At 30.3% G+C, this 13,559-nt stretch overlaps 1 protein-coding gene across 1 annotated transcript in view; it reads right to left on the bottom strand.

The window, feature by feature from the left end:
• The window catches only part of LOC118182201 (cyclic AMP-dependent transcription factor ATF-2-like), a 64,677-nt gene that overhangs the window by 27,391 nt on the left and 23,727 nt on the right, over window positions 1-13,559 (bottom strand). Inside the window, exon 7 of the mRNA XM_035351519.2 lies at window positions 605-781. Coding sequence (XP_035207410.1) covers window positions 605-781 — 177 coding nt within the window. The remainder of the gene's footprint in view (window positions 1-604; window positions 782-13,559) is intronic.

The raw sequence follows: 13,559 nt of genomic DNA, 5'->3' as shown, positions 1-13,559 counted from the left end.
TACATAAGTATGTTAAAAAAATCTACAAGCTGCTTCTTAAAATGATCTCATACTTTTTGTATGAAATCAAATTATGCTTGAATTTTATTGGATTTTATGGATAATATTCACATTTGCCAAATTCTACAAATATCCAGAACAGATGCAAATACTATAGTTAGGCATCACGCTCAGTTTTAAACAACAAGAGAGATTTACTCTTCTTTTAATAAAACATTTCAACACTGACTTGTGAATTCTCCAAAATAAAAATAAAAAAAAAAAAAAAAAAAAAAAAAAAAAAAAAAAAAAAAAAACAAATAAATAAATAAATAAATAAAAAAGGGAAAAAAGAAAGAAAAAGGGAATTCAGAAAATTTAGAAAAATTAACCAAAGTCTGATTAAAATTGGCTTAGTACCTTTCCTTTATTATTCAAGTGCAAGGTGAAACAAGAATCTTTCATGAACATAAAGAAATTAAGTATTTGAAAAGGGGAAAAACGAGGTTAAGAAAGGAAAGTTATAACTATAATATTAACATCCAAGAAATCAACTAACATTAACACAAAATTAGAAAGAAAAGGTGCAAAATTCAAATTCATACTTAAAAGAAACTAAAAGTACCATTTTGGTAACTGAAGATGAGCTGGAAACTTGTTGAGACGCCTGGGGTACAATTGGTGGGACTGTTTGTGCTGGCTGGGTAGCTGGACCTGAAGTCATAACTGGAAACTGAACTGGCATGGTCTGCCCATCTGGCAATCTAATCATCAGCTGTACCATTGGAGTTACACATACAGACTAAAACAAAACTTAAGCTTTAAAAGAATATATACAACTCCAAAAATTAACATAATTTAAAGAAAAGTATTAAAACCTTTATTCACAGTTTGGTGTGTCATAATTACTGAAATATGGCAAGGCACACACGAGCTGTCTGTCTAAGGGCAGGAATGCCTTTGCAGAGGACTTTCTAAGGAAGAATGGAGTACTAGCCATATTTAAATTAAAGATAGCTGGCATTAAACCTTTCTTCTAACAAAACCTTATTTGATTGATAAAAGGTAGAATTAAGATACAATAACATGCCAAACAATCATTAATTTAGAAGTTAAACAACAAAAATCAGCATTATATTTTCAAATTTTCACATGACTAGTTTCGATGGTTATACGGAACCATCATCCTCAGCTGCAAAAGCGCAAATGAACGAGATAAGATATAGTGATTAGATAAGAAAGACTGGACAAGTGTTCAGCTACTGGCGCCATCTGTTGATGAAACGAGAACTGAAATATAATTTCCCTAAAGGCTGAAGGCAAAGATGGACTGGAATTAGGGTCATTAACTAGGACGAGAAAGATATTTTTCAATGTGAAATGCCTCTAGAAAATCCCATTCACCAATCAAAAATGTTTTTTGAATAATTTTGGCTGCAGAAATATTGAAAGTATGATTTTTGGACCAACAATGCTGGGCAACAGAAGACTTCTGTGTTTCCTTTTTTCTAACATATGCCTTAATGCAAAATTTTAAGGCTCTCTTAGTTTAACCAATGTATATTAAACCACACTGGCAAGGAATTCTGTAAATACCCCAGGAATTCATATCCGGAATGGGTACTTGACTATGGAACTTGGAATTTTATTGACGGGAGAAATGACCCAAAAGTTAAATTTCTGTGAAATACGTGCAATTTTATAGCTAATTGATGGAAAGAAGAGAATGTCAACAGAATTCTCATAATCTCCTAAAGCAAGAGTGTGCCTTTTGGTGTGCTGAGATGAGAATGGTTTAACTGCTCGATTAATAATGTTGGGTGAAAAGCCCCTGTCAATAGTTACTGCTTTTAAATAATTTAGTTCTTCACCAAAAGACAATTTGGAAGAGTAAACTTGAAGTGCACGGAAAATATAGGAATAAAATGAAGCTAACTTTTGTTTAGTCGACATGATTTGAAGTGTGGTGGAAGGCAAACCGATGAAGGACCATATAATCTGATTCCTAAAGATCCTTCACCTTTGGACCTGTTAAAATTAAAAACTGCGATCAAATCTTAACAAATCCTTTCGACCAACTTAAAACAGTCGCTTATACCTTCTGTTGTGAATTGTGGAAGATTATATGCTCTGCCCAAAATTCATAAAAGTGGTATTCCTTTCCGCTCTATTGCATCAAATTTAGGCACAGCCTCTTATCTATTAGCTAAATATTTAGTTTCTAGATTTTCAACTCTATCAGCTAATAACATTTACACCATAAAAAATTCAATAGAGTTTGTAAAAAACATTTCTCCTCGAAATTTACTCATGGTTTCTTTTGATGTAAAATCATTATTCATCAATGTTCCAGTGGAGGGTGCATTAAGATGTCTAGAAACCAGACTTCACGAATTTCATTTCTCTTGCATTGAAATTGATGAGCTAATTTCTCTCACTCAACTCTGTTTGAAACAAACGCATTTTGTTTTCCAAAATAAATATTACAAGCCAACTGAGGGATTAGCCATGGGAAGCCCCCTCAGTCCCATCCTAGCTGATATCTACATGCATTATTATGAATCAAAATTGTTTGAAACTTTAAACTTCCCGGTATGGTTCCGCTACCTAGATGATACTTTTATCCTGTTTAAAGGCAATAAAGATGATATAAATAACGTTCTTTCAACAATGAATTCCATTAATCCTGCCATGCAGGTCACTTCTGAACTTGAGACATGCAATTCTCTTCCATTCCTCGACATGCTTCTCACCACACTTCAAATCATGTCGACTAAACAAAAGTTAGCTTCATTTTATTCCTATGTTTTCTGTGCACTCCAAGTTTGCTCTTCCAAACTGTCTCTTGCTGAAGAACTAAATTATTTAAAAGCAATAGCTATTGACAGGGGCTTTTCACCCAACATTACTTATCGAGCAGTTAAAACATTCTCATCTCAGCACACCAAGAGCCACACTCTTGCTTTAGGAGATTATGAGAATTCTGTTGACATTCCCTTCTTTCCATCAATTAGCTATAAAATTGCCCGTATTTTACAGAAATTTAACTTTTGGGTCGTTTATTCTCCCATCAATAAAATTCCAAGTTCCATAGTCAAGTACCCCATTCCAGATATGAATTCCTGGGGTATTTACAGGATTCCTTGCCAGTGTGGTTTAATTTACATTGGTTAAACTAAAAGAGCCTTAAAATTTTGCATTAAGGCATATGTTAGAAAAAAGGAAACAGAGAAGTCTTCTGTTGTCCAGCATTGTTGGTCCAAAAATCATACTTTCAATATTTCTGCAGCCAAAATTATTCAAAAAACATTTTCCATTGGTGAATGGGATTTTCTAGAGGCATTTCACATTGAAAAATATCTTTCCCGTCCTAGTTAACGACCCTAATTCCAATCCATCTTTGCCTTCAGCCTTTAGGGAAATTATATTTTAGTTCTTGGTTCATCAACAGATGGCGCCAGTAGCTTAGCACTTGTCCAGTCTTTCTTATCTAATCACTACATCTTATCTCGTTCATTTGCGCTTTTGCAGCTGAGGATAATGTTTCGGTAAAACCACTGAAACCAGTCCTGTGAAAATTTGAAAATCTAATGCTGATTTTTGTTGTTTGACTTCTAAATTGAAAGGTAGAATGTTAAAGAAGATTCATTGATTAATCAATTATTGTTAATTACCCAAAGCTATCTGATTTAGGGTGGATGTTTTTGCAAAGGATATTCTAAGCTAATAGCTTTTAGATTCAAGTTACACAAGCAAAATGTCCAACAATTATATACAGCCAACCCATTCACCATGAACTGTACTATAACAAGCAACCAAGATTGCCCATATCATTTAGTAATTGCGAAGCAAAATTTTCGAAGCCAGGAATATTTCTTAGAATAAAAGCACAAGTTTTCCTTAAACATATTAAAAGGGATTATTTGTAGTGATTATGAATAAAGTAAATGAAAATGAAGTAACTATAAAATCCCTCGTATTTAACAAAATTGAAACTGTGGAAACATGCTTGAATAATTTTAATTTAATGCTTGATTTAATTTTTAAGTCAAATGGTTTCAACATGAAAATCATGTTCTATTTCCATCAGTGCAATAATTTACATAGCATTATTACATAGAATTATTAATGTAAACTGAGAGTTATGTATTTTGAGGCATAAATTAATTAATTAAGGCAGCCAGTGTAACCAATGCAGCTGCAAGAGTCAGGAAGCTTTTAGAATTTATGAAAGTAAATGCGCAGCAGGATCTTGCAAATGCAGAGACAGCATCAAGCAGCAAAAAAAGCTGAGCTATCCAGCAATGCATACACAAATGCTTTGCCTACATTTCATTCATGTACACTAATTCTTTTTTGGTGTTGGTATTTAATTCAGTGTATATTCCTTCTTTACCCTTAGTTTCAATTTTGTATAAGAAGAGTGTCACTTCTTCAAATTCAAACATGTTTAGGTTTCTTAATTGTACAGAGGATCTATATTTCTTTTATCTGAGTTAATGGGATGAACTTATGTTTTTATGTTTTAAAACAACATCAAAAGTTCACCATGGATATGCAATGGGCATGCTGCTAAAGAATCAGAGATACAAATAACTGAAGAACATCCATTATTAAATGATATGGCATCAAATGATAAATCATTTCATTGTAGTGAAAATAATAGCATTTTAGGAAAATCAATTCAAAATTTTTATGGGCATTATATGTATGCATAATTTAATTCTGCAATTAACAGAAAAAGTAGATACAGCCTAGCAGTCAAAAACTATAATTACTATATACAAAGCTGTATGTTTCATAGAAAGATTATATCTTTCTTTATGAATTTTTTCTTATTTCTTTTTTTATCTTCACACCAGATGAGATAAAATATTTCACAACGTATTTTTGAGAAATGTAAAAATTTAGCTTTAAATACCTGAATGGAAATGAAAAGAAAGGTTAATAAATCAGACTATAAAAAATCAACTGAAAAGAAAACTAATTTTTAACAATATATATATATTAATTTTTACAGTTTAAATTTAAAAACTGTTAGATGTTTGGAATCGAGCTACAAAAAAATTAAACACAATATTTTCTAATTTTCAGTTTTTAACTGGTGAACAATTAATGTCCCTGAATTTAAGTAATTTATAGGCAGCATAATATAACTTAGCACTTAAATATCTGAATGATAGAAATGCTGCAGAAATAAATTAATTAAATAAAAAACTAATTTCAAAAACAGCCTATTTGTAAAAATTTTGGATATTACAAGCTTAGATACTTTAAAAACAGCCTGCAAATATAATTTAGTTTCAATCATATCATAATTTGGAAAAAAATGAATTCAGAGATTAAATAGATTCCTCTCTCTCCTTTTTTTTTTAAATCTGATTTTACTTTGGTTAAAAATAAAGAAAGAAAAAAAAATGCTTGAAATGTTAGTGCAATGCTACTTATATTAATTACATGACAATGCATAGTATTACAATATTAATTTTCAAAAAGGATGCCATGGCCATACTTAGTACCCATATTGTATAACTTATTTAATCTGATATCTACACTGCGCAAAAAAGAAAAAAAAAAAAAAAAAAACGGGGGACAGGTCTATATTTCCCGTTTTACTTGAGGAAAAAAAAAAATAATAAACGATGCACATTTTATTTACACTACGGAGTTCGAATGAGTAAACAGAAATCTTTAAAATAGTTATTTGAAAGAAAACATGAAACTTAAACAAATAAAATGAAATTCGAAAAAGAAAAAAATATTTAAAATAATAACATAAAAATACAATATATTGAACATTAACTTAGAACCCAAGCAACAAAAATCAGCGTTATATTAAATTAATATTTGTTTGGTGTGTTATTGTATCTTTATTATAAAAAACATTATTTGAAAGAAAGAATGTTGTGACTTTTTTTTCCTCTCAAGGACAATAGTGGCAATATAAATTTTTTAATTGCTCCGTAAATTTTGCACCAAATTTTACAAAATTTAATATTTAGGCATAATTTGAGTCCTACAATCGAAATATGTAAAAACATTGGTATGCTGTTTCAGAAAAAGTCCAACTTTGTGTCAAAATAGCTATGTTAGAATAGTGCTACATATAAATCTCATATATATCCTAAGTCGCATCATCGAGACATGAAAAATGCAATTTGAATTTTGTCAATCGGCCCAGTAGAACGGGAGATATAAAACTGTTCCCCCCCCTTTTTTTTGCACAGTGTACCTCTTAATATTGTGTAATAGATTTAAGGTTTAATTATTACTAGTGTACCAAGATACTCGCACTACTTTGCCTATTATTTATATGAATGTTTTTTCTGCATCAGTCTTTAGAAAGTTCATTCCTTCTTTCTTAGCCTTCCCAGATACACTTCAGGTCTACTGAAATTTGACGCACACTTTAGTCTTTTTATAAATTTATATTTTAATTTATCTCTTATCTTATATCTATTCTTGTAACTTTAAAAAAATGTTAAAGAACATGATTTAATTATATATATATACATGCGATAATAAAAGCACAAGGAAAAGTCGGAGCAGTGTCGATGTGTGCTGAGATCCATATTGAAGAATTTTGATTGCGTAGTATGCTAATAATGTTAACTTGGTAATATCTAAAAAACTTGGCAGTTTTAATTCCATTTTTATTTGCAATTTATATTTGTGGCCACAATCACTTGGCACTCTAGTCGTGCCTTTCCACAGAAGATTTACATTTTTGATATTGTTGAGATAGAAAGCAGTCCAGCGAAATTACATCTTAGCACAGTAGAGAGCAAAGCTGAAGTGCGTAGTTATGCAAGATGGAAGCACACGAAGAGAAAAGTCTTGTTTTGCAATTTGGTGATTGGTGTCAAGAGGCATCTGCACTAATGGTTATGGAAGATCGCACGATTAATTTGAATGACGTAGTTTAGACTTAAGCGCTATTTTTAGGACAGATAGATGAAGTTCCCAAATGAAATAGAAAACAAAAGAGGTTATGGTGAATTAAATTTAGAAGTTTGCTTTCATATTTTTTTATCTTACACATTCCCCCCCTTTCAAAAAAAAAAAAAAAAAAAAAAAAACTGATATGTACACCACATGACTTCCTTGTATTGGAATATTAAATTATACGCATTTTTTCTTGCATTTCAGTTAAACTTATTGGATTGAATTAAATCTACTTCGCCGACAGTGCATAAACCACAATAGAATAAATGCATTCTTTAAAATTCACTCTAGTATTTGTTTATCATAGCGACACTCTGGCGCTAGATTCACTTAACAGTATTAATAATTATATAACAGTTAACTTATATAATAATTATATAACGGAAACTAAGTAAACTGTTATATAATCCAATAATTATATAAAAGTCAACTTATATATTTCGTTCATATTATAACTCATAATGTATAAAATTTATATCATTTAAAGAATAGAATTATCTAATCGTTGCCACATGTTCTATTCAAATACTATAATAAAGCTAGAATAATGTATAAAAGAAATTAAGCAAACAAAACAAAAAAGAAACTTTCACAGACGATTGAGTATTTCTTATTTAATTAATTCAGTTCTCACTTTGCGAGAAGGCAAAAATACATAAAAACTCAAAATATCTATATTAAAAATTACGAAGAAAATCTCAAACACTTATTTCCTTGAAAAAATTCCAGAAAGAATTAAGCATGATTTAATTGGCAATAATAAATGAATGCGTTATCTTTGTTGTTGCAAAGCTAAGTTTCTCTAGATTGGCAACAAATCCACTAGTCTCCTGTTTCAAATGTAAACATCAATGGCTGCCATTAAAAACAGGCTTAGCAGCAATTAAAAAAACTTTAAAATTGCTGATAATTCTAAAAATATTGCATACAGATTTACTAAAGGCATAAAATTCTTAACCGGAAGATAAAAACAACATAATTCAATAATTTTTAAAGCAAAAAATGTACAATTTACAAACATATAAGAGTAAAGAAACCGAGATCACTGAGCCGGGTAACAGAGTGGATATATTTATAAATATATTTATAAATATATTTATATACGTTTGGCGCGGCCGATTGCAACCAAAATACGAGGTGCACATCTACATGTTATAGCAGTCCTATATACAAAATTTCAACGTTCCGAGGCTACTCGTTTTTTAGTTATGCGAGATAAATATGTACGTACGTACATACGTTCGTACAGACGCCATGAAAAATTCTCTTCAGAATTAATTTTAAAGCAGTTTTATAATTTTTTTTGAAGGAAAAGAGTATTTTATTCTGTCCTTACGTACAGATATGACGCAAAAACATCGTTAAATTGCATTCGATAGCGGTCAAAATGGATATTTTCGTGGAAATATGATGCCTTAAACTTTTCGAAATTACAATACTTCCTTTTTACTTCGTACAAGGAAGTAAAAAGAAAAAGGCAGAGCGATAGAGAAGCCTTTTTGAGACAAAAGCATTAGAGTAGAAAAACATGAGATATATAATTTTGAAACATACAGAATATGAAATTAGCTTTCGAACAATAAAATTATAATACGTAAAATTTTGACTTCAATAATAATTTTTAAAGTCCTATGAAGATTTGGGTCCAATCTATAAAAAGTTCTTGTTACTGGAACATTCACATCACAATGTTGATACTCCAGGGAAGGATTTCCAAAAATTTTTGGATACCAGATCACAATTATAAAAATTTTATATACCCATTAGTTACTACGAATGATCATAAATCTTAAAATTTTACACCAAACTAATTTCAGATTTATATGTAATACTTTCATCATTTGGAATAGCATTGTTAAAATTATGGTTTCTACTTTGACTACTTTTATTACAATTTTCTTATTTTACACAAACTAGAAGAGCCCACGGCTTTCGCCTAGTACACACATCCAGCTATTTGGGCAAATTCACTTTAAACAGACTCATGTATTAAATTTCCCCAAGTGGTTAGTGAAATGCGCTACAACATTCCATTATATATTAAAAAAAAAATCACACTCCATCATATGAAAAAATAAAAAATTCTATATAATAAATAAAGTGGGAGCCTTCAAGTTTATATTATATTACATGACGAGGGTAAAAGGAACAATTATGCACAGGTAAAACAAGTCTCTGTTTCTGAACCAGTACTCCCTAATCATAAGTAATAACTTATGATTAACTTATTTATATTTAACATACAGTTATTGATATTTATAACATTCATTTACCATGATTCCAAACAAATTTAATATACATATTTCACTCTTAATTAAATTCTGATATAAATTTTAATATGGTTATTCAATTTTCTTAAGTCTGGTATTTACATATTAATTTTAACATTATTTTAACATTCATTTACCATGATTCCAAACAAATTTAATATACATATTTTACTCTTAATTAAATTCTGATATAAATTTTAATATGGTCATTCAATTTTCTTAACTCTGGTATTTACATATTAATTTTAACATTATTTTAACATTCTTCCATTTAATAAATAGTTCATTTATATTTCATATAGACATCATTTTCAAAATAATTATAAAATTCTTAATATTCAAATTTTTAAACAATAATCTTAATTACAAAATAATTTCAAAATTCTTATGTTGTCAACAAAATAAATCAAAAATTTTTAACATTGATTCAAAAATTTTTGACAAAACTTGTAATTACTAATAACGATAAAATTTTAAAATCTTCCCTGAATAAAATCTTAGAATCTTTATCCATTTTGATTTGATATTTTCATAACACAGTGCCACATTTTTTTTTTATATTCATCGAATTAAAATCATTTTGTAAGAAAACACCACACTTTCAGATTTCAAAAATATAACCAATTAATTGAGCAAGTTATTTTTAATGATGCACTTGGATAGAAACTCAAAAAACTTTTCCATCCCGTAACATCAAAACACAAATTCGGAATATGAGCACTTAACTTTCTGGACGGAAATAACTTTGAAGAACAAATTTAGAACTGAAGAAATTAATCACATTTCAATACCACTTTTGATGATGTGGTAAATCATTTCCATACTTGTTGATGTACTATATTTTGATGTTACAGTGACCTTGGCCTGATTGGGAATCCAGATGAATATTTTCTTTTTTCATTTTATCCATTTATTAAACGATATGAGATTAGTTGACATAAATGTTCCATTGAGGTTAGTAGCAGATAATCCAATTATGTACGACTAATTGTAATAATAAAGGCACAAGGAAAAGCCGGAGCAGTGTCAATGCATGCTTAGATATATATTGAAGAAGAATTTTGATTATGTAGTATGCTAATAATTATAACTTGGTAATATCTAAAGAACTTGGCAGTTGAGGCAGTTTTAATTCCATTTTTATTTCCAATTGATATTTGTGGCCACAATCACTTGGCACTCTAGTTGTGCCTTTCCACAGAAGATTTACATTGTTGATATTGTTGAGATAGAAAGCAGTCCAGCGAAATTACATCTTAGCACAGTAGAGAGCAAAGCTGAAGTGCGTAGTTATGCAAGATGGAAGCACACAAAGAGATAAATTTGGTGATTAGTCAAGAGGCATCTGCATTAATGGTTATGCAAGATCGCACGATTAATTTGAATGACACAGTTTAGACTTAAGCGCTATTTTTAGGCCAGATAGATGAAAGTTCCCAAATGAAATAGGAAATAAAAGTTATAGTGAATTAAATTTAGAAGTTTCCTTTCATATTTTTTATCTTGCACATATACATATAAAATTCTTAATATATACTAGTTACTCATAACAGTATTCGAAATAACATATCTGTTCTACAAGGGGTAGGGTCCTTGACCCAGGCACCCTGGTCACCGTTTCCCCAGTGTGTCAAAAAAATTATGCTTTTAATGCATTTCATTTCAAAACTCAAGTCATTACATTATCACTCATTTTTAATATATACTGCAATGATTAAATATTATCATAAGAGCTATGCTATTATGATTTGAATAGTCGGTAGTCTCCCATTATCAGGACCGGATTCAGAAGCGTAGCCAAAAAAAAAAAAGGGGGGTACAGTTCTATATCTCCCGTTCTATTGGGCTGATTGATGAAATTCAAACTTACTCTTAGGATCTCTAAAACCTTAGGATGTGTATTACCTCTAAAACTCTTAGGATATGTATTAGATTTATATATAGCAGGCATGCAGCAAACTGCAGCTCTCTGGCACCTTAACTGTGGCTCGCAACCTTGCGGCTCTTTGGTCCCTTAAATGCGAGTTGCTCTCAATAAACATTAGCTTAATTTTTGACATATAATTAATTGCCTTTTGAAATAGAAACCATGCAATAATGCATTTCTTTATAAGTTAGTAATTTGCTTTCTTGAATTGTATTATGCATGTACAGGGTTCGTACACATTTCCGCACATGGAAATTAAGTACTTTTAAGGACTTTTAAGGACCATTAATGAAAAAAATTAAGGACCTATGAGCAAATGAGAAGTGAATATATTCAATTAAAAATATTATTCTATGCCTGAATTTCACTTTTGTAATACCATCCTAAAAATAAAACAGATCCCTAAGTAGTATGCATTATTACTAAACATGAATTAACTAACATAATTATTAATAAGTTTGAGAATAAAATAAGCTTCATGAAGTTTATCAAGTAGCATAAAATATTTTACACTTATAATAGTTGGACATATTTGAAAGAAGATAAGTGACATTTACGTTTTACTAATAGTTAGCTTTGATTTTGTCACATACTTGGTCAGTCTAGAGGTTTAGTAAAAATAGGGAGATTTTATGTCAAACGGCATAGGTTAAAATGAGAAGTGAGATCATAATCAGCATGATTCATAACAAAAGACTGAATGTTGTCGATCTGCTGCTTGTCTATAGAGAGACCTGCTGATTGGAACAAACTTGAAAGGCCTGATGTAGGCACAGTTGGCAAGTGCTGAAAGTTAATTAGGTTCTGCTTAATACAGTTAATGTCATAGCTTTGTATAGAGTTCCAGGTGTAACCCAGTTAATATACTTTAAGGTTCCAATAAGCCATTAAAGCACAAGACGTGATAAGTTGTTTTATATATAAGTCTCAGTAGATGCAAAGAATAAGTTTTACTTGAATTTTTACATTTTTGTGTTTTATCTTGTGACCACATTGAGTATTAATGAAAGGCAATAACTCGCTTTAATATGTAGAGATAATTTAAGGGTAAGCAGTTAGTTATAAATAATTAAATTAGGTAATTAAATAACCTTAGTCATTATGAATTTACATGGCAACTATTAAATTTTAACAATATCTGTTAAAAAAGCCCTACTAAAATCAAAACCTAATAAAATTTCGCAGTTACATACATGTAATTTATGACACTGATTCTTAAACAATATTTGGATACACATACAACACTCAACAAGATATTTATCCGTCATTTTAATTTGAAGCCTATAAGGTTATTTCTCCCACCTTCTTGGCGAGCCTTCGTGTAGTGGTCCGGTATTTCAGAGGTCCGCTGTTCAATTCCCAGCGAAGGCGTTCTTAATTTTCAATCTTTCCTGCTTTCAAAAATACCTAATGTCTCTACAAGGCACCCCAAACATTTTGGCTAGTTTATATTGATTTCTTTCTCTTTAATTATCGATCTTTCTTGACAATAATTAGAAATTTGTCTCAATATGCAAACCAATGTTCTCGCCAGTTTCTGTGTGCTTTATCTCCTAACTTGTCAACCTCTCCACAATGTACCTATGAGGGTTTACTTGATCTGGTAAAAGTTAAATAGTCCCAACCCCCACCGCCACCCGATAGACGTGAAGCAAATTGTCACTATGTCTAAAGTAACTACAATATCAGACAAAGAACTTAGAACATTAAGGCATGTTCTGATGCGAACAAAGTCAATTACAGCTCACGGTGACGTAATTAAACAAGAACAGTCAAATTCAAACTAAAAACGTGGACGAGTGGTCAAAGATTATACAATTTAATTTTAATTTAATCTGGCTCCGTAACTCTATCATATGAGGAAACAGAAATGGGAAGTTATAGTAAAGGCTGAAATAATAAACAATTAGGTAATTTACATAATAATAACTGCACATATCTTTGAAGAATAATTTTCTTTATGTATTTGGTTTCTTTCTTCAACGTGTTTCCTATTAATTTTAGAATTTTGGGATTTAATTAAGGATTTCTGTTATTCTAAAAAACACTAAATGCATTTAGAATGTACAGAAGAGCTGGTGTGGCAGAATTTTTAGAATTTAGTGATACACAGAACAACAAAATCTAGAAATGGCAAAACTTTTAGAATTTAGAGCGGGCATTGGAAGTAGAATTTAGATAGGCACTAGGCAGCAGAATTTAGGATACACAGAGATTGCATCAGGTGGGAAAATGCATAGCACCAGCTTTGTGACCAATGCATTTAGACATATTAGATGAATCTTTTAAATTGTATGTTTTTAATTTCTATATTAATAAAAATTCGCTTCTTTCTATAATGGCTGCCCAAGTGATAAGATTAGAAGCATTTTTGATATTTTCCATGCTTTTGTCTAGTGAAAAGTAGAGAAAATAAAAAGAAGATAAACATGTTAAGA

The sequence above is a fragment of the Stegodyphus dumicola genome, chromosome 5 (assembly GCF_044657685.1).
Source record: "Stegodyphus dumicola isolate Sdum_Otavi_A_Nest chromosome 5, ASM4465768v1".
NCBI classification, from domain to species: Eukaryota; Metazoa; Arthropoda; class Arachnida; order Araneae; family Eresidae; genus Stegodyphus; species Stegodyphus dumicola.
The sequence above is the reverse complement of the archived record's forward strand: the minus strand, read 5'-3'. Positions and strand labels throughout refer to the sequence as shown.